Source organism: Monodelphis domestica, chromosome 1 (assembly GCF_027887165.1).
Source record: "Monodelphis domestica isolate mMonDom1 chromosome 1, mMonDom1.pri, whole genome shotgun sequence".
In the NCBI taxonomy this organism is placed as follows: domain Eukaryota; kingdom Metazoa; phylum Chordata; class Mammalia; order Didelphimorphia; family Didelphidae; genus Monodelphis; species Monodelphis domestica.
In genome coordinates, this window is record NC_077227.1 from 69815836 (window position 1) to 69842487 (window position 26652).

At 38.5% G+C, this 26652-nt stretch overlaps 1 protein-coding gene across 1 annotated transcript in view; it reads left to right on the forward strand.

Annotated features, from left to right (window-relative positions):
• The first annotated feature begins 10355 nt into the window (after positions 1-10355).
• Positions 10356-26652, forward strand: part of CDHR1 (cadherin related family member 1) — a 53749-nt gene continuing 37452 nt past the window's right edge. The window contains exons 1-6 of the mRNA XM_001370964.3: positions 10356-10792; positions 11893-11988; positions 21352-21497; positions 23632-23682; positions 25770-25859; positions 26364-26450. Coding sequence (XP_001371001.1) covers positions 10732-10792; positions 11893-11988; positions 21352-21497; positions 23632-23682; positions 25770-25859; positions 26364-26450 — 531 coding nt within the window. The 5' untranslated portion in view covers positions 10356-10731. The remainder of the gene's footprint in view (positions 10793-11892; positions 11989-21351; positions 21498-23631; positions 23683-25769; positions 25860-26363; positions 26451-26652) is intronic.

Here is a 26652-nt window from a genome sequence, read left to right on the forward strand (position 1 = left end):
TATCTCAGTGGATTGAGAGTCAGACTTAGAGATGGGAAGGTCCTAAGTTCAAATCTGGCCTCAGGCACTTCCCAAATGTATGACCCTGGGCAAGTCACTTAACCCCCATTTCCTAGCCCTTACCACTCTTCTGCCTTGGAGCCAATACACAGTATTGATTCCAAGACAGAAGGTTAGGGTTTAAAAAAAAAAAAGAATTATACAGACAACTTAAATACATAGAGAAATATTTAGTACTCATGGTGGAACCTTCCAAAATAATAATATGACAATACTAGCAAAGTTAGCTTTTAATATTTTACCAATAAAACTTCAAAAGAGATATTTTTCTAAAACTCAAAACAATAATATTTTGAGAAACAATCTAGACTAGCAAAAGAAATAATGAAGAAAAGAAGGGATGGAGGAAGAATAGGCCATCTAGACTTCAAACTCTATTATAAAGCAGTAATAATCAAAACTGAGTGATACTGGTTTACAAAAAATAGAAAAGCATAACAATAAAATAGAACAGACAAGAGAGAATAAAAAACATTAAAACTCAATAACCCAGTGTTCACTAAACCTGAAAACATAAATTACTTTAAAAGGAACTCCATACTTTATTTTAAAAAATCGGGGAGAGATGAAACACTTCCAGACAGAGAGGTGGCAAGCTAAGGATACAGACTTGAACATAGATTTATTGGAAATGGCCCATGTGGGAATTTGGAAAGAACAGTCACAAAACAATCAAAAGTGATTGGTTCGAAAGTATAAAGAACACTCCATTCCTCAACTCCTAGTATTTTTGGTGACTGTCTCTCATGCCCAGAACCCCTTCCTTCCTCATCTCTGCCTCCTGGCTTCCTTCAAGTCTCAGCCAAAGCTATAGGGACTGTAAGAAGTCTTTCAGCCCTCTTTAATCTTAGTTCTTTCATGATCACTCCACAATTTTTCTCATACAGCTTACTTTGTACATGATTATTTACATGGTCTATACCTCATTAGACTGTAAATTCCTTGACAGTAAGGATTATTATTTCACTTTTATTTGTATTCCTGGTGATTAACAAAGTTCCTGGAATATAGTATGTTGCCTAAAATATTAATCAACTGTATTGAATGGTTTTGCTAATTTTTTGCTCTCTTCTTCCTCTTTTGCTTTCTTTTTTTTAAAAACCCTTACCTTCTGTCTTAGAATCAATATTATGTATTGGTTCCAAGGCAGAAGAGCAATAAGAGCTAGGCAATGGGGTTAAATGACTTGCCCAGAGTCACACAGCTGGGAGGTGTGATCTCATCTCAGACAGGGTCAAAGAGATGTTAGGGTCAGACCCCAATATTTATTCATGGCTCTTTTCTCACTGGGTCATCCTATCAAGGCCTGATTCTCAATTCACTGAGTCAACCAGCTGCCCTCTTTTTCATTCTTTTAAAAAAATATATTCTTTGTTATATGGTTTGACTTTCTGGGAAAGGAAGAAGAAGGGATCCTGGAAGAAATATAAAAATGGAAAAAACAAAAGTTGTCAATAATTTTTTAAAAAGAAACTAAATGAATTACTATAAATATGGGATTGAAGAACAAGTAGTAATAAGGAGGAATTAATTGGTCTAATTCATACTAGCCCCTGAAAGCATAGGTCCTACCAACTCCTTGCACCAGCTGCTCCCCACCATCCACTGCTTACAGTTACCATTTTGGAATGGCCAATGAGAAATTAAGGATGGGCTTTGGAGCACTGACCATTAAGAGTGAACCCTTTTCATCTCTATCTTGACCCATATTTGAATATATAGTTAATATAAAATTAAGCATTAAGAGGTCCTGGTCTTCTGCAAACTTATTTTTTTTTAAATTTATGGGTATTTGTGTGTCTATGCCACCAATGAATGTACATATTTATGTCTGAATTGTTAACAGATTGAACTAGGAATTATCCAGGAAGGTCTTGGAGTTTACACTGTAATTTTCATTTACTATACAGCCAGCCCAGCTGTCATAAATCCATCAGACTAAAAACAGTTGCAATATGACCTGGAAATGAACTGAGATTGTATCTCCTGGATGGAGGAAGAAGAGCCCCAAGGACAGAGGTGGTGTTTGTCACACCTACCAGACTTCATCACTTCCCATTGCAGGTGTGAGATCTGGAGTACCGCCTGAGCAATTCACACTCTGAGGGTGCTAGGAGATGTGCTGGCAAGAGCAAATGAGATTTCTCAAGTTGCAGACAGACCCATTTGCATCTGGCTCACTGATAAACTCAGCTTGAACTCCAGTGCCTGGGCATTGTCATATTTAAAGTTTGACATAAATGGTACAGAGTCCTAATCATCAGTCATCTCCCTGGGGAATGATTAATCCTTATAATATGTAAGGTTATATATTTTGTATAATATTAGAATTGAAATGTAGAATATATAATAATACATGATATTATAATATAATATTGTATATAATTTTTTAAATCCAGTGAGCTAAATTAACTTTAGCTATACAATAGGAAATAAGAGAATTGGGCTCATTCACCCTCACCTGGTAAGCATGCAGACTAATTGATCTATGCTGTAAAAAGAGCACCTGATTCCAAGTAGAAAGTTATAGGTCCAGATTCCTCTTCTTATGAAAAAATGAGTGAATAAGTATTTATTAATCTCTCACTATGTTCCAGGAACTTTGCTAAATTATGGGAATACAAGTATAAAACCAAGATAGCCCTGCCCTCCAAGAACTTGAATTCTTTTTTTTTAACTCACATTTTCTGTCTTGGAATCAATGCTGAATATTGGTTTCAAGGCAAAAGAGGGGCAAATACTAGGTAATTGGGGTTAAGTGACTTATTAAGGGATATGCAGTTAGAAAGTGATGGATTTCAGATTCGAACCCAGGTCCTCCCATCTCCCAGCCTGACTCTCTATCCATTTACCTACCTACCTACCTACCTACCTACCTACCTACCTCCAGAAAACTTAAATTCTGGTGAAGGTGGCCAGAAAGAGAAGTTTTAGTGTAGGGAGTCATGGGGATGGTGAATTATATCTACTCTTTCTATTTCATGTGCTTGTAATAAAGCTTCAAATGAATTAAAGTAACATGCTTGATTTAAAACTGGAAGAATTCTTAAAGGTTATTGAGCTCCAATCCAACATTTTAAATCTAAAGAGACTGAGGTCTCAAGAGATTAAAATATTTGTCTGAGATCACATGGGACCTGGGAGTCAAAGACAGAGTCTCTCACTCCAGAGCCCCTCTTTACTACATCACTCACCCTCCCATGAAAGCATCTTGGAAATTGTAATACACTATACAAATATAGGGAACTGTTTTTAGCTTTATCAATATTCAGAACAAAACAAAATCCAAAGGACTTAAGCACAGAGCAAAGGATTCACATGAGTTCTATGGAAGAATCTACAATAGTGAAGAAACTGACATTCTCAGTTGTGTCTATTCTGGGGGCAGTAAATAAATAGGCTGGCAGTAAATATTCTTGATTGGATAATTGGTTAACTAAGGATTAACTCAATACAGGTGTATTGCCATGTGAAAACCAAGGCTTATGTGACTTGCTTCCCCTAATGGTTTCTTGTGGCTACCATCTCTCAACATCTGGATCCTTTTCCCTTTGGTTCTCCAGGCTCCCCAACCTTGGGCTCTAAATACAAGGCAAAGACTTCTCCCACACACACACACACACACATCTCTCCTCTGCTTCATCTCTCCATAACTTTTAGGTTTGATGTTGTTTTAGAGGATGTATTACTAATTCACTACAAGTAAATATGGGATTACAGATTTAGCCCTGGAAAGCTTTAGAAATCATTGAGTACAGTTCAATCAACAAATATTTTTTAAGTGACTACTATGTTCCAGTCATTCTGTTGGATGTACAGATGTACAGATGAGGAAATTGAGGTCCACAAAGAGTAACTGACTTTCCCCAGATTACAAAGGCTGAACTGGAATTTGAATCTAGTCCTGTATGATTGTAAATCCAGCACTTTTCCCACTATAACATACCCACTCCCTTTACAAGGATATAAAATAGAAGCAAAGGCACATTGAAGCCCTGCTGGTAGAGTTATGAATTAGCTCTGTCATTCTGGAAAGCAATTTGGAATTATGTCCCCGAAGTCATTAAATTGTGTGTATCCATTGACCCAATAATACAATTACTGGGCTTATACCCCAAAGAAATGAAAGGAAGGGGGAAAGACCCTTTATATGCAAAAAGATTTAGAGCAGTTCTTTTTATGGTGACAAAGACCTGGAAACTAAAGGAATACTGATCAGGGAATAGCTGAAAAATTATGGTGTAAGAATGTCATGGATTATTAGTATGCTGTAAGAAATGAAGAAAAGATGGTTTTAGAGAGACCTAGGAAGATTTATGTGAACTGATAAAGGATGAAGTAAGCAGAACTAGGAAAAAATATATACTCTAATAATATTGTTTTTAAAAATTCTAAAAAACTTAAGAATTCTAATCAATGTAATGATTTTTCATGATTCCAGAAGATTGATGAAAAAGGCTACCTATCTCATGAAAGAAAGATGATGGAATAATATATAGAATAAAAAACATTTTTGGATATAGTCAACTGAGAATTAATTTTGCTTGATTATACTTTATTATAACAAAAGATGTATGTTTCTTTTTCAATTAGTGAAGAGAAGTGAAAGGGAGGAAAATGCTTAATAATTGAAAATAAACATTTATTTTTAAAAACTAAAACACAAGACAATTTCAAAAAACTCAGGATGAAAAAAGTTATCCTCTACCAAAGAAGGAACTAACAGAGTCTGAATGCAGATTGAAGCATACTATTCTTCACTTCATTTCCTTTATGAGTTTTTTTTTAGTATAAGCAATATATGCCTTCTTTCACAACTTGAAAAACATGGAAATACATATTACATGATAGCACATGTGTAACCTATATCATATTACCTAGTGTCTTGGGGATGGGGAGAGATGGGAGGAAGGAAAATAACCTATATCACAAAATGTCAGAAAATGATTGTTAAAAAGTTTATCTATCTGTAATCTGAAAAAATAGTAAAAATTAAAGCACTTAATGAATGCTCATTTAATTAAACTGAATTGTATATACTACTGGGAGTTGTTCTGAGCCAAAGAAATATATCAGTTTGGGATTTCATATTTTAATTTATTCCTAGCACAGTCATAAATTCAAAGCCATTAGAGAATATCAATATTTAGATATAAACTTTTCTAGGAAAAAAATAGTCTTAAAATAAAATAGGAGCAAAGGATATTGGCAGCTACAACCCTGGACTTTTAAATAAATGTACCAGGAGCTAGAATAGAAGTTATTTTTTTAGCTTTTTAAACTCGTCTTACTTTCTATCTTAGAGTCAATATTACTGGTTCCAAGGCAGAAGAATAGTAAAGGCTAAGCCCCTGGGGCCAAGTGACTTGCTCAGGGTAACATAGTTATGGAGTATCTAAGGCCACATTGGAGTGTAGGACTTCCTGTCTCCAGGCTTGGCTCTCTATATACTGAGCCACCTAGCTGCCCCTAGAACAGAATTTCTTAAACTTTTTTGTGTCATGGACCCCTCAGGCAGCAATGGATTCCTTTTTAGAATATTTTAAATGCATAATATAAAAAACTGGATTATAATGACACCAATTATATTGAACTAAAGATGCAATTTTTTCCCTACCAAGTTCATGGACCCCCAAGACCTTAGGTTCAGAATATTTGAGCTAAGATTTTTTCTTCCTTGATTTCCTGCCATTTATTTTCCTAATCTCATTCCCCAGAGTTATCAGGCCTACTCCTTTCTGGTCTGGATACTAAATATCTTTTTAGGGCTTCTAGATGAGATATATTCTGTTTAACAAGACTGACAGGTAGGTATGCCATCCCATCTAGACTTGTCTTCCCCAATCTTAACTCCTATTGTCAGTATAGAAAAAAAAAGAGAGAAACAAAATACAGATTCTTCTTGTATGCCTCTAACTGCTGCTTTCAAGAGAAGTGAGTTCAGAAGTAAGAGAAAAAGCAGTGAACTTTAGGATCAAAAGACTTGGGTTAAAACCCTGGTTATGCCATTTTCCTGCTATAAGAAGGGTATTTCCCCTTTTTCAACTTCAGATTCTTTACCTATGAAAAAAGCAGGTTGGACTAGCCTGGTGTTTCTCAAACTTTTTTGTTTCAGGATCCTTTTTACATTCTTAAAAATTATCAACAACCCATAGAAATACAAAACAATCTCCCCCCCCCCAAAAAAAAGCACAAAAAACTATTATTTGGATGGGTTACATGTATCAATATTTACTATTTTGAAATTAAAATATTGTTGTATTAGTATGAAAATAAGGGGCAGCAAGGAGGCACAGAGGATAGAGCACTGGGCTTGGAATCAGAAAGACTCATCTTCATAAGTTCAAATCTAGCCTCAGACACTTACTGTCTGTGTGATCCTGGTCAAGTCACTTAACCCTGCTTGCCTCAATTTCTCATCTGATAATAAAATGGAGAAGGAAATGGCAAACCATTCCAGTATCTTTGTCAAGAAAACATCAAATGGAGTTGCAAAGAATCAGATATAACAGAAAATGACTCAACACCAATAAATAATGAAAATAATTTTAACTTTGAGGGCTTTCCATCCCCCAAAAAAGTCTCAGAATTCCTGGAGTCTCTGGACCACATTTTCAGAACCACTACACTAGACAATCTGTAATGTGCCTCCAAGGCTATGATTCTGTAAAACCAATAATGCCAGCACCTTCAATGGGGCATTTAGGAATGCCAGGGAGTAAGAAGGGGACTACTGAGTACCCTCATATGCATAGTTTGGTTATGGGCAGAAACTGGCTTTGTCAATAAGAAAATATACTAGTGAAAAATGTTTAATGAACCAGTGGAGTGAGTGGTGGAGATAAGATTAATAGAGGCTAGGAGGCATAATTCAGGTCAGCAGCTGTGACAAGAGTTTGGGTAGAGATCCAAAGCCTTTTTTTTCCACAGCAAATGATGTGGTGAGATTAGATACAGTTTTCCTGAGACAAGAGACTCAGTCAGACATAGATAATTAGGAGTGGAACTCATGGCACTCTAGTGTGCCCTGGCTGAGCTATTTCTCTTAGACCTTCTGTCAATTTATGTTTAGGGATATTTGTGTCAGTCTTGGCCATACTGTGTAAGTTGGTGGAGAGCCTACATACAACATGTACAGATTTGGAGAAAAAAAGATAATGAAACTGAAACAAATATGTGTTGCCTATCTAAATTTTAGCCACTAAGATTGTTTTATATCCCTTTTCCTGAAACAGTAGTTCAGACTACTTCATATCTAGTGTATAGCTTACAGCAGGTACTTTCCTCTCTAAGGTTTCCCAATAAGTCCTTGCTTGGGCTACAGGTCATCAAGCAAGAACTCAAAAGCTGCCTTTAGTATGGATGCTGAGAGGTCTGTTTGAAATTCTTCCCCTACTAGCTTCCTGAATTAAAAAAAAATATTATTCCTTTAAAATAGCCACCATTAAAAAAATTGGAAAATGAGGGAATGTCCTTCAATTGGGGAATGACTGAACAAATTGTGGTATATGTTGGTGATGGAATACTATTGTGCTAAAAGGAATAATGAACTGGAGGATTTTCATGTGAATCGGAAAGACCTCCAGGAATTGATGCAGAGTGAAAAGAGCAGAACCAGGAAAACCTTATACCCAGAGATAGATACACTGTGGCACAATTGAATGTAATGGATTTCTCTACTAGTAACAATGCAATGATCCAGGACAATTATGAGGGACTTATGAGAAAGAACTCTATCCACATCCAGAGAAAGAACTGTGGGAGTAGAAAGAGAGAAGAAAAAAACTGTTTGATCACATGGGTCGGTGGGGATATGATTGGAGATATAGACTCTAAATTATCACCCTAGTGCAAATATCAATATTAGGGAAATAGGTCTTGATCAATGACACATGTAAAACCCAGTGGAATTGAGTGTTGGCTATGGGAGGGGGTTGGGAGGAGGGGAGGGAAAGAACTTGAATCATGTAACCATGGAAATTTTTTTTAATTAATCAATTAAATAAAATTTTAAAAATAAAATAAAAGAGCCACCATTGTGGGCAGCTGAGTGACTCAGCAGATTGAGAGCCAGACCTAGAGACAGGAAGTTCAAGGTTCAAATCTGGTCTCAAACACTTCCTAGCTATGTGACCTAGGCAAATCACTTATCCCCCATTGCCTAGCTCTTATTACTCTTCTGCCTTGGAACCAATGCACATTGATTCTAAGACAGAAAGCAAGGGTTTAAAATAAATAAATAAAATAAAATAGCCACCATTATGTTATACTTTAAGCCTTGCATTTTACATAAAGTAGATCATTTGATCCTAACAACAACCTTGCGAGTTAGGTGCTATTATCATTTTACAGACAAGGTTAAGAGATTACATGATATGCTCAGGTCATACATCCAAATGAATATCTGAGGCAAGATTTGATCTCAAATTGTCCTGACTCTGAGACTTGTTCCCTGTCTCCAAATATTCTTCCTCTAGACTTCAGGGATATTCTCCTGTCATCTTCCAACTTCCTAGAGGTTCCAGTGCCTCTGATCCAGTGCCTTGATCCAGATGATCAAGGAACATCTCTGTCTCCCTTTTGACCTGACTTCTTTGTACTGATTAGTTCTCAAGAAGCAAATTAAAATGTCAAAAATAATTTCTGGCTTAGTCCTTTAGTAAAAATTTCAGCATTCCTAGTTATTTGTCTCTACTTAAACTTTCATGGTACAGTGGGGAAAGTGTAGTGAAATCACTGCTTTTGTGACCTTGGGTAAGTCACTTTATGATTCCAAGCCTTCATCTTGTAAAATGATGAGACTGGGCCAGAAGACTTCTAGGGTCCCTTTAGCTCTAAACCTATCTATCTAAATCTATATAAACCTATAAGTCATAACCCTATCAACTTCCAATGGCAGAGAATTCACTACTTTGCCAAGTACACCATTCCATTTTGATATGGCTCTAATAATTTCTTATACAGAATTGAAATCTGCCTTACTCCCAACTCATTCTCCAGGATGTTCCACCTCCTTAAACAGTCATAATGCCTCTGTCCTGGGGCTTGTTCCTTTCTTTGGTGAATACCTGGCCTAGTTTGACATTTCATAAAGAGTTCCAGACATGAATACTTTATTCCCAGCTTAACTCACTCTGGACTAATCCACCTCCTCACCAGCAGCTTGGGGTGCACTCTTCCTACCCTTCCCTTGGTGATTCATCTTTATGTTTTTCTTCCTCTAGAACATAAGCACCTTGAGAGAAAGGAACACTCCTGTTCCCCTATATTTGTGTCCACAGCACTTAATACAATACTTGGCACAAATACTTCATAAATGCTTCATCTCTATCTACCTATATACCTACCTGTTTACTATCATTTATCTTCTACCCACCCACCTATCTACCAGCCAGCCATCTATCATCTATCTAGCTAGATGTCTATTTGTCCTTTTATCTCACTTTTACCCACTGAACCTAGCATAGGTTAGCTTGCATCTTGTCGGAACTAATGAGAACATGGAGAGATAAATAAACTTGGAAAATCTCAGTATGAGAAAGAATATGCAAGAAGCTTAGATGTGTGGATTTAAACAGTATTTCAAAGGGTTTTAAATGTCAAGAGGAGGCATTTGTTTTTTGTTCTAGAGACACTAAGGCACCACCAAAAACTATTTAGAAGTGGCATCATCAGACTTGTGTTATAGGAAAATTATTTTGGCAACCTTCTAAGTGATTGGAGGGAGGGGGGAGCTGAACAAAGTTGATTGGTTAGATCGTCCCTATCTTAATGGAGACTAAATCTCTCTTTAGCTATTCCTAACCAATTTAGACCACCAGCATTGTTGGGTTTGCTCCTCTGTGACTGATTACATAACTCCTGGGGGGAGTGGGCTTAAAGAAAAAAAAGAAAAGTGAATTCTCATCCAAGATTCTTCTTTAACTCCAATCCAAAGCATTGCTCTTCTGACTCCCATTTCTGCTCCTTAACAGGCACTCTCAGTGCATATATTGCAACTTGTTGGGTTGAAATCTGGATGTTCAGCACCAGGGAGAGCTCCATTCTGAAACCTGAAAGTCCATACAATGGTAGTTTTCTCATTTCTAATGGCTTCTCTTCAGATCAGTGATTCTGATGCCTCAGTTTCTTATTCAGCAAACCCATCAACACATTTTTCCTGCCAGACTATAGGCAACTCCAGTCTCTGAAACCACCTGAAAATAACAAAGGGTTTCAAAGGAAGAAAAAGAAAGGGATTTTAAAAAAGCTACATTCAGGAGGGAAGATCTCTCCTTTGTTATCTTGCTTTTCTGACAGTTGAGCTCAGATCAGTAGGTGTGAAGATGGGCAGATTCATGAGACAGGCTGAGCCTCCATAAACACACCTAGCCCCATGAGAGTGGGGTGGATTCTTTCCCAAGCTCTCTCCACTCAGAAACGAGTCCCTGGGCTCCTTGCACAGTAATTGGTCTTAATTAGGCTGTGGGAAGGAGCTTCTTTAAATTACTCAGAAAGTAAGACGTGTCATCCTCTTAACATCTTAACATCTGTTCCTCTCGCCCTCTGCTTCTTTCCCCTTCCTTGCCTCTCTCACAATTGGCCATGGTAGGGCACTGAAGGACACGCTTCCATCCCCTCCAGAGGCCCATCCTTGCCTAAACAGTGCTAAGGAGCCCAGACTCCAGAGCAATGAAATATGGGCAGCAATTCCCTGCATCCTTGGTCCTGGGGCTGGTGCAGGTTTGCTTGGGTGAGTACTGTTTATTTCTGAGGATCTCAGAAAGAACTCCTGGGAGAAGGAAAATCTTTCCTGCTTGGGTACTGGTAGTGTTGGGAAATTGGTGGTATCACCATAAGTAAGAGTACCTTTACTATTTTTATAGAGAGCAAATCTGGGTGATTTCATTTCAAATTGGTCATTGTCTATGCTTAACTTGATGACTAATGGTTGTCCTTTGCTTTGTTTTGTTTTGGCTTTTTTAATGTTATCTAGCAGAAAATAAGTGTTCATTTTCCTTCTGGTTCTTTGCTCCTTTGGAGCCGTAACTTCCAGTTACCATGAATGAGGCTCTTATCCCTGACTTTTTCAGCACATTTATTCAATGTATTCCTGTGCCCATGTTTCTGTGGATGTTCATACCCTTAGAATATCTGTGACTGTGGTATTGGTGAGAGCTGGTCATAATAGCTTTATTGGAAACAAAACTTTTGGAATTTTGAAGTTTGCTTCAGTGTGGCAGTGTGTTGTAGCAGAAAGAGCAATTGTATCAGGCATATCAGGATGGCTGGGTTCTAATCTCAGCACCTACGCTACCTTATTGTGTAACTTTTGACATCATTGTACCTGATTTTCTCATCTCTAACATGAGGGTTCTGGCCTAGAATTGGGGGGGGGAGGGGTTTAAACTAAGATCTATGAATTTGTATTATTAAAAAAAAACTTTAATAAATATATTTCAGTTTAATTGGTTTCCTTTGCAATCCTGTATATTTTAAAGGGGTCTAGAGGCTTCACCAGACTGCATCCAAGAGGGCTAAGACATACAAAAACGTTAAAAACTGGACTAGATCTCTTTCAGTTGTCTAACATTCAGTGGTGGACTCTCTGAGCCCCTCATTTCTGTGAAACTCTACTGTCCACATTGTCATGTCTGATGGGGGGCAAGGTGACCCTCTAGAGATGTAGTGTTAAATATCTCTTTCTGAAAGATTATGAGTTCATTAGTGTAACTGAGTATATTATGAAAAGGAATTCCCCATGGAATTGGTCAGAGCACAGAGAGAGTTGGAGAGAGCCAATCCCAATGGAATGAGGTACATAGAATTCCTTTGTGTTTTGTTGTTTTCCAGCCCAGGCGAATTTTGCTCCTTATTTCTACGACAATGGAGCCAGCAGCACGAATGGAAATATGGCCCTTTTCAGCCTTTCGGAGGACACCCCTGTGGGTCAGTATGATGACATAATGGTTAGAGTGTAATAGTTGTTATTCATGATTTTCTCCCTTATACTCTTGGGAGCCTAGGTTTTGTAATTAGCCTAAGGAGGAGGTATGTTTAGTTTAGGAAAGAGCTCTTGGATTGCATTTTGCCATTTTCCACCTCAATGCTCACTTTCACCAACCCTACCTCACATATGCCACAGATCACATGTGTATTCAGTGGAGGGATAAAGACACATGGGGAAAAATCAGTGGTCTTTTGGCCAAGTTAGCCATCTCCCATTTTAGCAATTGCTGGACACCTCCAACACCTGGGGCACTGAGGGACTATGAAGAGTCTTCAGTGGAAGATGGACCAGTTAATGAAATTCAATTCAACAAAGGCCCATAAAAAAAAAATCATCTACTCTGTACAACCACCAGGTGGTGGGATATAAAAGAAAAAAAAAACTGATCCTGCCCTCAAGAAGCTGAAACTCCACATAGGAGATATAGCATGTACATAGATGAGTAGAAAATAATTTGAGGAAGGTTTGAGCATTAACAATTGAAAGAATCAAGGAAGTCTTACCAGGCCAAGTAGCACTCAGCGGAGCTAAGAGAGGCAGTCTGCCATAGTGGAAAGTGTACTGTCCTAGGAATCAGAAGACCTAGATTTGAATCCTACCTCAGTGACTTACTAACTACATGACCACCCATGAATAAGTCACAATTTTTCAGAGCCTCAATTTCTTCACCTATTAAATGGAGATAACAGCACTTGCAAAACCTATCTCACATGATTGTTGTTAGGAAAATGCTTTGTAAACCTTAAAGTGCTATAGAAATGTATTATTAAAGGAGGGTAAGAATTCAAGTCTAGGGAAGGGTGTTTGATAGGGAAGAAACTAAGCATTCAGATATTAAGGAAGGAATCTTGCTGCTTAACATCTTCCTCTCCATCATGAATTACTGGAGAGGGGACCAAAAATGATAGGGACTGGGCTCCTCATGTTGGAGAAAGGGAAAGAGGAGGAGCAAGGGCCCATTGCCATAATCATTGTTATAATGAAAATCATTGAGATATTTTTTTTTCCAATCTTGATTCCCAGGGTATGTTCTAATAGCTAATATTCCTTTGGTAGTTTTCCTAAAAAACTTTGGGACCTTTAAGCAAACCTTTCTCTGTTCATTGACAGTCTCTAGAAAACTGTTTTTTGGGATTAGCCTTCCTACCATCTTGCTCTTCCTGTCCTGTATGAGGACAAGTGGTCAACTGTTTCAGTTCACTGTCTCCATCCCTTCCCTCTCATCCACAGGGCACCTTTGCCAGAATTGGTATCTATTCTATATTTACTATATGTGTTCCTGTTATGATCCTCTCCTCCTTCTTTGGAACAGAAGCTCCTCGAGGGCATGAACAATTTCAGCTTTTTCTTCATATGCCCAGTGTCAGGTTGAATAACTGGCATATAGTAGACAGGTATTAAATGTTTGCTGATTGATTTATTAAAAACTGAAAAGTGATTTATTGAAAATAATCTAATTCCAATCTAATGGGCTAGAGTTTATTTATTGAATAGCTGGTGTGTCTAAACCCTATGGGTCACTGTAAGTGGTGAAAAATTTGTGTGGGATGGTGGCAGGCAGCAACAATGATACTGAACATTTTTATATGTTCTATAGATAGATAGATAGATAGATAGATAGATAGATAGATCTTTATCTCAAGATATATATATATATCTTTAAGTTTTACAAAACATTGCTTGCAGTAGTAGAAAACAATGCTAGATTTGGAGCAGAGATAACCTGAGCTCAAATCCTGGCTATGTTACCACCTGAGCTGAAGTCAGGCAAGTCTCTTAAAATGAGTCTCAGTTTCTTCATCTCTAAAATGAGATAGTCTAGATGGTTTCTTCCAGTCCAATCCTATGAATCAACAGATGTATATGCCACAAGTGTTATAATCCCTTTTAATGGAAAGGTTTGAAGAGGTAAAATTAGCTGGCAGAGTCAGGACACTAGTCTAATTCTCCCAACTCCAATGGTTTTTCCATCATGCCACAAGTGCCAAATATAAGACAAAGTGCTTGCCTTCTAGGAGTTTGCAGTTTGGTTGAGGAGACTGGAATAAAACACCTGAAAGGTTATTGAAAAATATAAAACATCAATCTTACTACACAGCATTCTATGCTGAATGCCAAGTAAAAGGTTACAGACATTAAGTACCATAGAGTTCAGAGGAAAGGAGGAGTCACTGACCCAAAGATGTCAAAGAAGGCTTGATGGAGGAGTTGGGACTCAAACTGAGGCTGGAAGGATAAAAAGGATTTGGATACACAGAGGGGTGGGGAAAAGGGTATTTGATACATGGGGGAGGACTATACATTTATTTATTTACCTGTTGAATTCTCTCCCCAATAAAATGTAAATTTCTTTTAAAAACAAAACTAAATCTTTATCTTCCATCTTAGAATCAATATTGTATATTGATCCAAGGCAGAAGAGAGGTAAGGGCTAGGCAATGGGGATTAAGTGACTTGCCCAGGATCACACAGCTAGGAAGTGTCTGAGGTCACATTTGAACCTAGGCTCTCCCATCTCTGGGCCTGGATCTCAATCCACTAAGCTACCTATCTTCCCCAAAATATAAATTTCTTGAGGGCAGGTACTACCTGAACATAATAGGTACTCAATAAATGTTGGTTGACTAGACCTGAATTCAGCCCAAAGGAATGACTTTAAAATGGTGAGATTTCAGATAGTCCACCCCCAGATAGGAGAAATAATTTTAATTAGAAGTCTTTCCTGGTCTATTAAATCATATGACACAAATGATTTCCTTCCATACCAACATAGTAGGTCAACTTAGGTCCATTCTCTCTTTCCTAAGAAGAAACTCTCTCCTTAGATACCTATGAGCTTAGAGTTAATCTATTGAAAGTTCTCTTTAAATGTTATTATATAGCAATTACTATAGATAGGCATGTTGTCACAGTACAAGAGCCAGCCTTGAAGCCAGAGAGACTGGAATGTGACTGGCTGTGACACATTGACTGTCAGTAATTGTCTTACTGAGCAAGTCACTTTGTTGTTGTTGTTGTTGTTCAGTTGTGAACCCATGGGCCATGGTTATCCATTGATTTTCTTGGCAAGGATCCTGGAGTGGTTGGCCATTTCCTTCTCTAGTAGATACAGTGGATCTTTTTGTCAAGCAATCAGAGGTTAAGTGACTTGCCTAAGGTCACACAACTAAAGTCTGAGGTCAGATTTGAACTGACTCCAAGCCCAGCCCACTATTCACTGAGCCACCTATCTGCCTCCTAGGCACAGAGAGGTTAAGTAACTTACCTAATGTCACAAAGAGAGGAAGTGTCTGACGCTGGATTGGAACTCAGGTCTTCCTCTCTCCAGACCCAATGCTCCAGTCCCACTGAGCCAGAGTTGTCTTTCTTCTCCAGGAAGTCCTCTGAGACTATATATACATTCCAGAGAAGCTACCAACCTGAATTATGAGAGAGAGTTTTGTCCCTAGGGAGTCATTTACATCAATGAAGTCCCTCTCCCTATAGGAAAGTTATAAAGTTATTCATTCCCAGGATAAATGGAATTAGTTTAGGAATTAACCAAATCATTTTCCCCCTATTGGTATAAATGTATAAGGCTCTCTTGCAGAGCCTGACTAATAATAATGATCTCCAAGTGATTTGAGGTGGCAAGTAATAAATAGACTTATTGAGAGAATATCAGAACCATTATCTAATGACAAGCCTGAGAAATGCCTGCCTCTCGCATAAAGAGATTATTTTAGCATCTCTGCATAAACCTGTTACTCGGTGGAAACAAAGATTTGTATTCTACTTTCAACTGAGGTGGAGAGGGGTAAGGGACAGATTAGGGAAGAGTTCATGGAGGAAATTACCCTTGATTGGGGGCTGGAAAAAAAGTGAAGGATTCCAACGGGAAAAATGAAAAAGGAGTGTATTCCAAGCCAAGAAAGTCATCTGCGAAAAAAGAGAGTAAAAGGAAAATGTCAACTGAATTAGAAATAGGCAGTGGTTCATTTTGGCTGGAGTACAGAGTGGAAAGGGCAGTGGTTTGAGATAAGTCTTGGCAGGTAAAATAGAGGCAATTGGTGAATGGTCTTGAAGGTCAGACTGAAAAGTTTGAGATTTTTTTTCTACAAGCAATAGAGAGTCCATGAAATTTGTTAAGTGGATAAATGATATGATCCACCAGAAGTGGATAGAACACTAGACCTGGAATCAGGAAGACCCAAATTCAAATCCTGCCTCAGACACTATCTAATTGTGTTACCTTGGGCAAGTCCGTTAACCTCTATTAGTCTCAGTTTCCCCATTTGCAAAATAAGGGAGTTGGGCTAAATGACTTTTAAGGTTCTTTCCAGTTCCAAATTTATGATCTTGATATATGGAGTTCTATTCTATCAAGCTAACTTATGACTTCGGAGCATCGAGCTATCCCCTAAATAACTGAAAGGTGGAGAGTCAGCTCCTGAGGATATAGGCTCTTTGACTAGAGTAGAATGAATGTAATGGTGAGAGCAATACTATGGCCCCCGAACTCCTGGGACTTTGAGTAAGGAATGTTCCTATTTCTTCTTAGCAATGAGGGGATACGGGTAGCTTTGTTTCCTTTAATTACTAAAGGAAGAGCTTTTAATTGACTTTTCCACATTGGCAAGTGTTAGGAAGGTGTTGCTGATGTACGTGCTAAGAGATATAGACACCCAAGCTGGCCTTGTAAGCCCATGGTAAGAACAGATCCTGCCTGATTGGAGAAAAAAAATCAAGAGTTCTGTGCCCCAAGTCCCCAGGACCTTCCTGAGAGTGTGATTTCATGGCAGGGTTGTACTGATAAATGTTCACCAATTCTCAGGGGGAGAGCAGAGATGGGGGAATGGGATGCGGGGGAAAGATATACATACCCAAGACATTTTTCAGTTAGATTCTTCAGCCTCTAATTTAACCAATTACAGAATAAGTTTATATTTAATGTTGACTATAGTCACCCCTTCACTGTTTAAAGATGAGAGAAGTGACATCTGTTAACAGCCCTTAGAGACAAAAAAAAAAGTTAGAGCTGATGGGATTGGGGAAGTGTTCATTAGTCATTCTAAGATTTTAACTATACTGCTGTTGGAAAGGTAAAGCAGTGGAAGGGATAGAGGGCATACCTAGAGTCAGATAGACCTGAGTTCAATTCCTACCTCATTCATACTAACCGTGCATGCAAACTGTGCTCCAGGCACTCTGTTAGACTATAAATTAGACTACTAGAGTGTGGGAAGGGGAGTGGCTTGAGATAAATCTTGGCAGGTAGGATGGAGGCAATTGGTGAAAAGCCTTGAAGGTCAGACTGACTTTTTTCTACAGACAATTCTATTAGACTATAAATTAAAACACACACACACAGACATATATATATATATATACATATATATATATATATATACACAGATAATCATATAAATATATAAAATATATATGAATGTACATAGACACACACAAAAAAAGGGGGCATTGGCATTTCTGAGTTGGCTGATTGAACTAAAACTAGAGTCAGGACAACATGGCACAGTAGAAAGAGAAACTAGGGTTAGTCACCCTGGCTTCAGTCCCAAATGTGTCCCTTACTAGATGAGCAATCCTGGGTTAAATCACTGTTTCCCCTCTTTGCCTCAGTTTCCTTATCTACAAATGATTCACTGGCAGTCATGATCTCTCAGGCCCTTTTTCATTCTAATATTCAGTGAATCTAGTGTCCAGAAAGACTGATCACCAAAAAGCATCTAGTACCCCTGGCCCCACCTTATTCGATTCTTCTCTTTTCAGTGAATTGGTACAATTAGCCTCTGATTCTATAGAGTGAAAGGCAAGCATATGCAGCCTAAAATCCAGGTCTGCTCTCTATTCAAGAAGCAATTTCTTCACCTTTTTACCTTTCACAGAGGAAAATTGGTTTTTAAAAGGGATTGGGCCAGGCAGGACCTCAGGAAATTTGCCTAGGAGAAGTTTATTCTGTATTGTCTCCCCTTCCTGCACCTCACCTCCCTCTTTGCCTTCTTTCCAGTGCTTTCATGCTCCCTCCTCATCTCAACTATTAAATCTTTCCTTTCTCTTTTTCTTTGAAACCCTTACTTTCTGTCTGAGTAGCAACTCTAAGACAAATAGGCAAGGGTTATTGAAACAGGGTTAAGTGACTTGGCCAGGGTCACACAGCCAAGAGGTATCCAGAACCAGGTTTGAGCCCATGTCCTTCTGACTCTAGACCTGTGCCACCTAGCTGCCCCTCATCTCTAAAATCTTCCTTGCAGGACAACAATAATCTTAATCATTTATATTATAATATGAATATTAATGAGTTCCTTTCCTTAGGACATTTGCAATTCAAGTTGATCTCTAGTGCAGAATGAAAGTTGTTCACATTTATATAAGTAGTTTACAAAGTTTTCCTTACCACAATCCCTGAGAGGTACATGGTGAAAGCATTATTATCTTTAGTTTATAGAGAAGGAAACCAAGGCTCAGAAACAAAATGATTTGCTCACATACCTAGAGCTAGATCAGAAAGCTAGAATAAGTTGTTTCCCATGTCCAAAAATCTAGCTTGTAAGGATTGTAGTCAATATTTGAACCACAGCTTTCTGGCACATTCCCAGTGTTCATTCCACAAGTCCTTTTGGAAGGAATTTTGAGCACTAGAGAGTTAGGGTAAGGGATAGAGAAGAGAGATTTTTAAAAAATCAAGATTCTTTCTGCTATCTCTAGCATGTTTAACATTTTCCACTCCATGCTTGTCCTCAGTGTTTCCTCTGCCTTAAGTATCTCTGCCCATATCCTTTGACAGGTCTGCCTGTCAAAGTCCTACCCATCTACCAAGATCTAGCTCAGATGCCATTCCCTTCATGAGTACCTTCCATGATCCTCTAACCTGGCCATCTTTCCTTCTTCCTCCAATATACCTTATTAGTATTTTATCAGATTCCATATTGTACAATATTTAATCCTCTATTAAACAGTAAATTTCTTAAGGAAAGGGTCTCTGTCTTATTCTTCATTTTCTCCATGTCTAGCAGTGACCTAAAATTATTTTTTGAGCAAATCTCTGAACCACATCCCATAGGTAACTGCCTAATATTCCTATAGTTAGTGCAGTGGTTAGGAATAATCTCATTGTTTCTTGCTTTTCTCTGTTGGGTTCTGCTTTTTTTCCCCTTAAACATTTATATATTGAATTGAAAGGGTCTCAGATGAGTACCCAGGCATAGAACCACAAAGAGGAGGAAGAAACTCATTGGCTTGCCTTATTAAATCTTTTGTGCCAACCAGATGTAATTTAGCTCTGGGAGCAGATAGTTAGCTCAGCAAATTGAGAGTCAAACCTAGAGATGAGAGATCCTGGGTTCAAATTTGACCTGACACTTCCTAGCTGTGTGATTATGCAAGTCACTTAACCCCAATTGCCTAGCCCTTATCATTCATCCGCCTTGGAACCAATATGCAGTATTGATTTTTAAGGTGGATGGTAAAAATAAAATTTAATTTAAAAAAAATTTTTAAAGAAGTAACAGCTCCTTGACAATTTTCCATGGTCTGGCTACCCGGAGTCAGGCTCCGTTGGCTCTAGATATTTGTATATTTATGGAAAGGGAGTTGCAGGTCAAGCAAAACTCTAATCTAGGAAACAAAATAGTGCTCAATGATTCTATAACCACCAATTCATTTAAAAACCGATGCAAGGGGGAATGTTAGTTTGAAATATCTGCAGGTTACCTTTTGATCCAGCAATATCACTACTAGGTCTGAATCCCAAAGAGATAAAAAGGGGGGGACCTGTTTGTACAAAAATATTTATAGCTGATCTTTTTGGGGTGGCAAAGAACTGGAAACTAAAGGGATGCCCCTGAATTGAGGAATGGCTGAACGAATTTTGATATATGATGGTGATGGAATGCTATTGTGCTATAAGGAATGATGAACAGAATGAATTCAGAAAGAACTGGAAAGACCTACATGAATTGATGCAGAGTGAAATAAGCAAAACCAGGAGAACATTGTACGCACTAAAGCGATATTGTGGAACTATCAAATGTGATAGACTTTGCTACTAACAGCAATACAATGATCCAAGTCAATTCTGAGGGATTTATGAAATAAGAACGTATCCACCTCCAGAAAAAGAACTGTTGGAGTAGAAATGCAGATGAAAACATATGATTTGTCGCTTTTTTATTTGGGTATATGTTTTTTTTTTGGGGGGGGGGGTTGGTTTTATAAAATAATTCACTTACAAAACTGAATAATATGGAAAAAATGAAACATCAGCAGGGTATTCAGATAATCCAAACTCTAGCTTTGGCCTTGATGAAGTTCACTAGATGGCTTTATACCTTATCTCTTTTTAGCATTCAGATCCTCTTATATTTATTTACCTCTGCATTCCAGGGAGCTGGAACAAAACACTTATTTCCCAAGAGGATGGACTTGCCTATCCAAAAGAATAGTTTGCACCTAAATAGCAGGAGATACAGAAAGAGTTGAAATAAATGACTTCCAAAATCCTTTCCGGCATCAAGATTAGACACTTTTCAAGTCAAGTCCAGTCAGCTATAATTTATTAAGGACATACTGTGTGCCAGTCTGGCCTAAGGGCCTCAGTGGTCAGGAAGACCTAGAGCTTATAAGTCTGGTCACTCATACATGCTATCAACCTGACTCTGGGCAAGTCATTTTTTCTCTCAGTGTCCATAGGAAAATTCCCAATACTGTAAGTTGTAAAGTACAGGATGATCTGTATTGGTAAAGGAATTTTCTTTAATAGGAATTCCTTCTTCCAATTAAATTATGAGTCTGAACCAAATATTTGTATATACACATTTTTCAAATAATTTTTATCCATTTCACAAATAATTCATTTAATATAGATAAAATCTTGCTATCTGGCTTAATAGAGTACTTAATTTGGAAACCCTTAAATGAACATTTCAAATCACTAATATTATTCATTTTTAATATTATTGCTTTTAATCTTTAATAGGGTCCATGATTTCATTGACACAGAGAACTCAGAAAGAACAAATTACCGATGCCAGTGTAAAGTAGTACCTAGTCTGTAATATAGTCTAGGATCTCCTACAGGTCCTGAGAGATTATTTGATTTGCCCTGGGGTCCCACAACCACTATATATCAGAGGCAGCATTTGAATGCAGAATTCCCCAAGACTGGATCTCTATTCAGTATGACATCCTGTTTCTCTCATAATTGTTATTATTACTGAAATCATTATTTATTGAATAATTACATTCTCAGGAGAGTGAAAAATATGAGACTGCATTATAGACCTGTTCTCCCATTCAACTTTTAGGTTCTCATGTGTATACATTGAATGGAACTGACCCAGAAGGAGACTTTGTCACCTATGGCATTAGCTTTGAGTCCAGTTCAAGAAATTTCTTCTCCATTGATCCAAACTTTGGAAATATCACGTTGATTGAGGAGTTGGACAGAGAGGTATGGTGAAGCCCATGGTATCCATCTAAATCAAGAACTTACAAAAGATTTATTTTTCCAGTTGAAATATGAGCTTGAAGGCACATTAAAACCTATGCAAATGGGTTTCACCTTGAGCAAACCACTGTATAAAAACTGTAATTTGCCAAATCAGCAAATTAAGGAGATCGGTATTAATAAGGCTCTCTGTAACAGAAAAGAGTTTTTTTGCTTTACAGAAGGAGTTCTTTAAGTCTTTCTTTCAACACTTAATTTGTCTGGAACATTTAAAATTAGTTTTGTTACCAAAATTTATACTTGATTTTTCAGTAATATATCTATTGCTTAAAGTGAAATAAACAGGTCCTTGAAGAGGGGCTTCTAACTCACAAATTCTTAGGAAGGTCAGAGATGGAAGATAGCTTTGGAAGTGTTGGTCTCTGCCTGATAAAAACAATACTACAAATAAGATATCAACTGTGCTAGCAGTAGAAAGAAAATTGTTTTTAAAGTCAGAGAGGCTGAGTGAAACTTTACCTCTGATGCATGATGCATAGTAAATAAAACTTTACCTCTGATGCATGATGCATAATAAATAAGAGGCAATGTGGTGTAATGGACAGGCCATTGGACTTGTAATCAAGAATATATGGGTTCAAATTCCTTTTTTAGATACTTAATATATGTATAATCTTGGGAAAGTCACTTGAATTCTGTCTGCCTCAATTTCCTAATCTGTAAAATGAAAAGTTAGATTCCATGATTTCTAATCTGGAATTCTATCTGGAAGTCATTTGACTACCCTTGATCTCATTTTTCTCAACTGAAATTAGGAGTTGGAAGTGGATAGCCAATGAGATCCTTTCGAGCTCTAGGTCTTTGCTTGTGAGAATATCCTAAACCTCCATTGTTTCTCTGACAGAGAGTGAACTGAATGTTTAACAACCAGATTAACAGGTGGGGAAAAGGTTTTACCCTTTAGAGACTTTTTCAGGTTACGCAGCAGGGAGGAGGGATCCCAAAGAGCAGGTGGTTTTTTTGTAAAAATATCTCTAGATGTCCCATAACACAGGTGACTCAGCAACACTGTCAGAAAGTCCCCAATACAGTCAAGCCAGGTTATAGATCACAAACCTAAATTTCTGTAGTATTGGATTCCAGAAATATAGAAAGGAGAGAAAGAGGAGACAAGGAAAAGAATATGAGCAAACATCCTTATGGAACCCTGATCATGGTGTGCCTCTTACTGTAGCCATTATTCCAAAGTAAGGAGACAAGTTTCATTGAATTAGTAATGCCCAGGTAAGAAAAATCTCTCTACCAATGGAAGTCAACACCTTCCCCTCAACTTGCAGCCTTAGATAGTTAGTTACAGCACTTGCCCAGGATTACACAACCAATTTGTGCCAGGGGCAGAATTTGAACCCAGACAGATATTCCTGGCTTTAAGGCCTGTCCTCTATCCTCTACACTATGTTGCCATTATTTTCTCTGTGACACTGGGTCCAAGAGTGATTCATTGAGTCTTCCAAGATATATTTGAAGCTACTTAGAAAAGATAACCCCCAACTCAAGGCAACACCTTTAGGAGAGCAGCCTGGGTTTCCCTGAGCTGGACTTACCACTCTACCCTTCAAGCCTGACCTGTTTAAAGCCTACACATTTGAAATCCCTTTAGCACATGTCAAGTGACAAGTGGAGGTCTTGACTTCAAGAGTCCATGGCTTTGAGAATGAATGTGAAATCTCAGCCTCTGGGTAATTGCTTTTTTCTTTCTTCTTTCTCTCTCTCTCTCTCTCTCTCTCTCTCTCTCTCTCTCTCTTTATTTCTTCCCTTCTTACTTACTTCTTCTCTCCCTCCCTTCCTTTCTTCCTTCCTTCTTTTCTTCCTTTCTTTCTTTCCTTCCCTCTTTCTTTTTCTCTCTTCCTTTCTTTCTCTTTCTTCTTTCTTTCTCTCTCTCTTTCTTTCTTCCCTACTCCCATCCCTCTTTCCTCCCTCCCTCCCTCCCTCCCTTCCTTCCTTTCTTTCTTTATGTATTTATTTTCTTTCTCCCTTCCTTTCTTTCTTCCTTCCTTTTCTTTCTTCTTCCTTCCTTCCTTTTCTCCTTCATTCCATCCTTCCTTCATTCCTTCCTTCCTTCATTTCTTTCTTTCAGAGAGAAGATGAGATTGAAGCTATCATCAGCATCTCTGATGGCATAAATAGAGTGAGTACTGGGGTCTTAAAGGTCAAGCTATCAGAAACAAGCATGTCTGGCAATCCATGGGCTGCCTATATCTCACAGAGAACTTAGACAGATGAAACAACAGACCTTCAGTTGGCATTAGGAGCACTTTGGGTCCATTTTGAGAAAGTTGCCACAGTCAAGAAGTTCTGCCTATGAAATCCAAAAGTAGTTTTGACAAACTCCTTTCTCTCAGCTTCCATATCCAGTCTGTTGTTATAGATTATCAATTTTATACACATAATATCTCTCATATATTCCTTTAGATCAGTGATGGTGAACCTATGGCATGGTGCTAAAGATGGCATGCAAAGCTCTCTCTGTGGGCACTCAGCCACCCTTCCTCAACACCCTATAACATCCCACCCATGCCAGAGTTTGTTACTAGAAAAGCAGAGGGACTCAGGTGAAGCTGCTCCCCTCCCCCTCTCCACTGTGCCTCATGGCATTTTTCCCATCCCCTGTCCCTCTGCCCAGCAGCCCAATGGAAGTGCACAGGGTCAATGAGTGGCTCATAGACAGCAGAGCTAGAGGGGAGCAGAGTGCTTGGGCCACTCCCTTCCCCCTCTCTACACTCACTAAGGACTTTCCTCATTTACCCACCCAGAAGCCCAATTGGAGCACTTTCTTCCCTCCCCTGTATGGGGTAAGCAGGGGCAGGGTTTACCCAGCATGTGGTAGGGGGAGGGGCACAGCATGTGGTCTGGAGGGTGGGGTGGGGGTGGGGCCTGGCATTCCATCTCTAAAAGGTTCACCATTACTGCTCTAGACAGTAGAAGAGATAGAATGCTGAAGAGGGAGAGAGAGGGATTTCATAGGCATTTAATCCAACTCCTTTAATGCACTAATAAGGAGATAGAAACTCAGGAGGGTTAAGGGTCTTGCCAGGTATCATACAGGTAGTAAGCATCAAAGATAAGATTTGAAGCCAGATACTTGGACCCCACAGTCATTCTACCGCTATTTTCCCAACCATGTTTTTTGTTTGTTTGTTTGTTTTATAAATAGGATCCCTGTAAAGAAGTTAGTATCTCTGTGACTTCCCTAAGTTGAACATTGATGGACCACACCTCTCAACAAATGTGTTTATAACAAACCTCCTTACTTCCTTATACCTTAAGTAAATTTGACTCCATGATTTTGTTTACCTAAGAAACCTCCCCAAATCAATGCTATCTAAAGTCTGATTCTGGGAAATCAGGAGTTTGCTTTCATTATATCCTTTAGTTTCTACTTCTAAGATTATACAAGAAATGAATTAGATGAAGACTAAAAGTTAAGAAAATCCCTTAACAGTAGACCCATTAGAAATCTAATAAATGCTTTCATAAAACAACCAAAAAAAATGCTTCTCTGAATTCTTCATATTCTTCTTTCTTCTGGCGCAGAAATAGACCACTACATTCATGTATCCCACTTTGCTTAATCATTTTCCCACCAACAGCCATCCAGTTCATGGAAGTCTTTGTTTAACATCCAGAATGTAGGTGGACCAATAAACTATAGGCACTATAGATCCTGACAAATCAGGAGATTAGCTTTCAGTACTCTTCTTCCAGGTTTGCAAATAAACTCATTTATGAATGCTGAGCAAAAGATTCATGCATGGTATTAATGTTAACATAAGGGTATATATTGGTCTTTTTCTTTTTTAAAGTCCCATAAGGAGCAGGCAATTAGTTGAAATTGTTAACAGGATCCCATCTTCAATAGAATGGGGCATGGTTTGGTGCATTAGAAAACAGGCAAAGGATAAGTGGCTTCAATAAGACAGAACTTTATTGCTGTGAAAAGATTCTAGAAAGCATCACAGTGTACAAAACATTAGGGATCTAAAAAGAGATAAAATCATATTATGTCCCAGTGCTTCGGGTGCTATGTATCTTTGCCCATGTAAATAGATTTGAGCTCAGATTCCATGTTATATTTCCACTTATGCAACATTAGCCACCCCTAGTTTGTCTTGAGGCCTAAATAAAGACCCAAGACCATCCTGTAGTGGTTATTCCTATGATATCAGCCTGAAAATGATATGGATCCCCATGCCATGTTATCTCTACCCTCTCCAGGTGTCAGAAAAAGTCCTGATTCTGGTAACTGATGCCAATGATGAAGCCCCACAGTTCATCAACACACCCTACATCATCCTTGTCCCTGAGGTGAGTGATACTTCCCCCCAAAGAGAGAATCAAGCAGTTGAATAAAGGGACATGGTCATGCCATCTTGGGCTTTGGCTGTGAAGAAAGAGGGACCTTTGGGTTTGCATGGATTGGGGAATGACACTGGAGCAATCAACGTGTGGAGGCTGAAAAATTCCCTTCCTCTTTTCCTTGATAGCTTCTTTCCAACCCTCTCGTTCTTATTTTCAGTCCCTCATTCATTCCCTTGTAAATCATTTCTCTTGTCATTTTCCACCTCCTTTCTTCTCTCTGTTTCTCCTCATTCTCCTATAATACAGTCCTCCATTATAAATAAATCCTTCCATATACCATACTCTCACCTCAGGCTCCCTGCTCTTTCATTCTCTCTTCAGTCCTCTCTTTCCTCTGGTTCCAGTGGAGAAGGGAATTGGGGAAAGAGTCTACCCTGGTTCCCTGGTCCCCAAGAGTAGTTCAGGAGCTGATACTAAGGTTCCACTGTGGTTCTGTGGCCCTTTCCATAGGACACACCTGCAGGGAGCAGCATCTTCAAGGTACAAGCTTTGGACAAGGACACAGGATCTGGGGGAAGTGTCACCTATTTCCTTCAGGTAAGGCCCTAGGAATGGGTCAGAGCCTTGGGCTCCATCCATTTCCTTGCCTCAATCTCTAATGTTCCCCAGGTATGTGCCTCTTATTTCCAATATTACCCCAAGTTTCCAGGACCTCCCTTAGATGCATAAGAGGAATATATACTTCCCTAGAGGCAAGGAATGGAATTCCACATTCCAAACCATTCAAAGGGATGGGAAT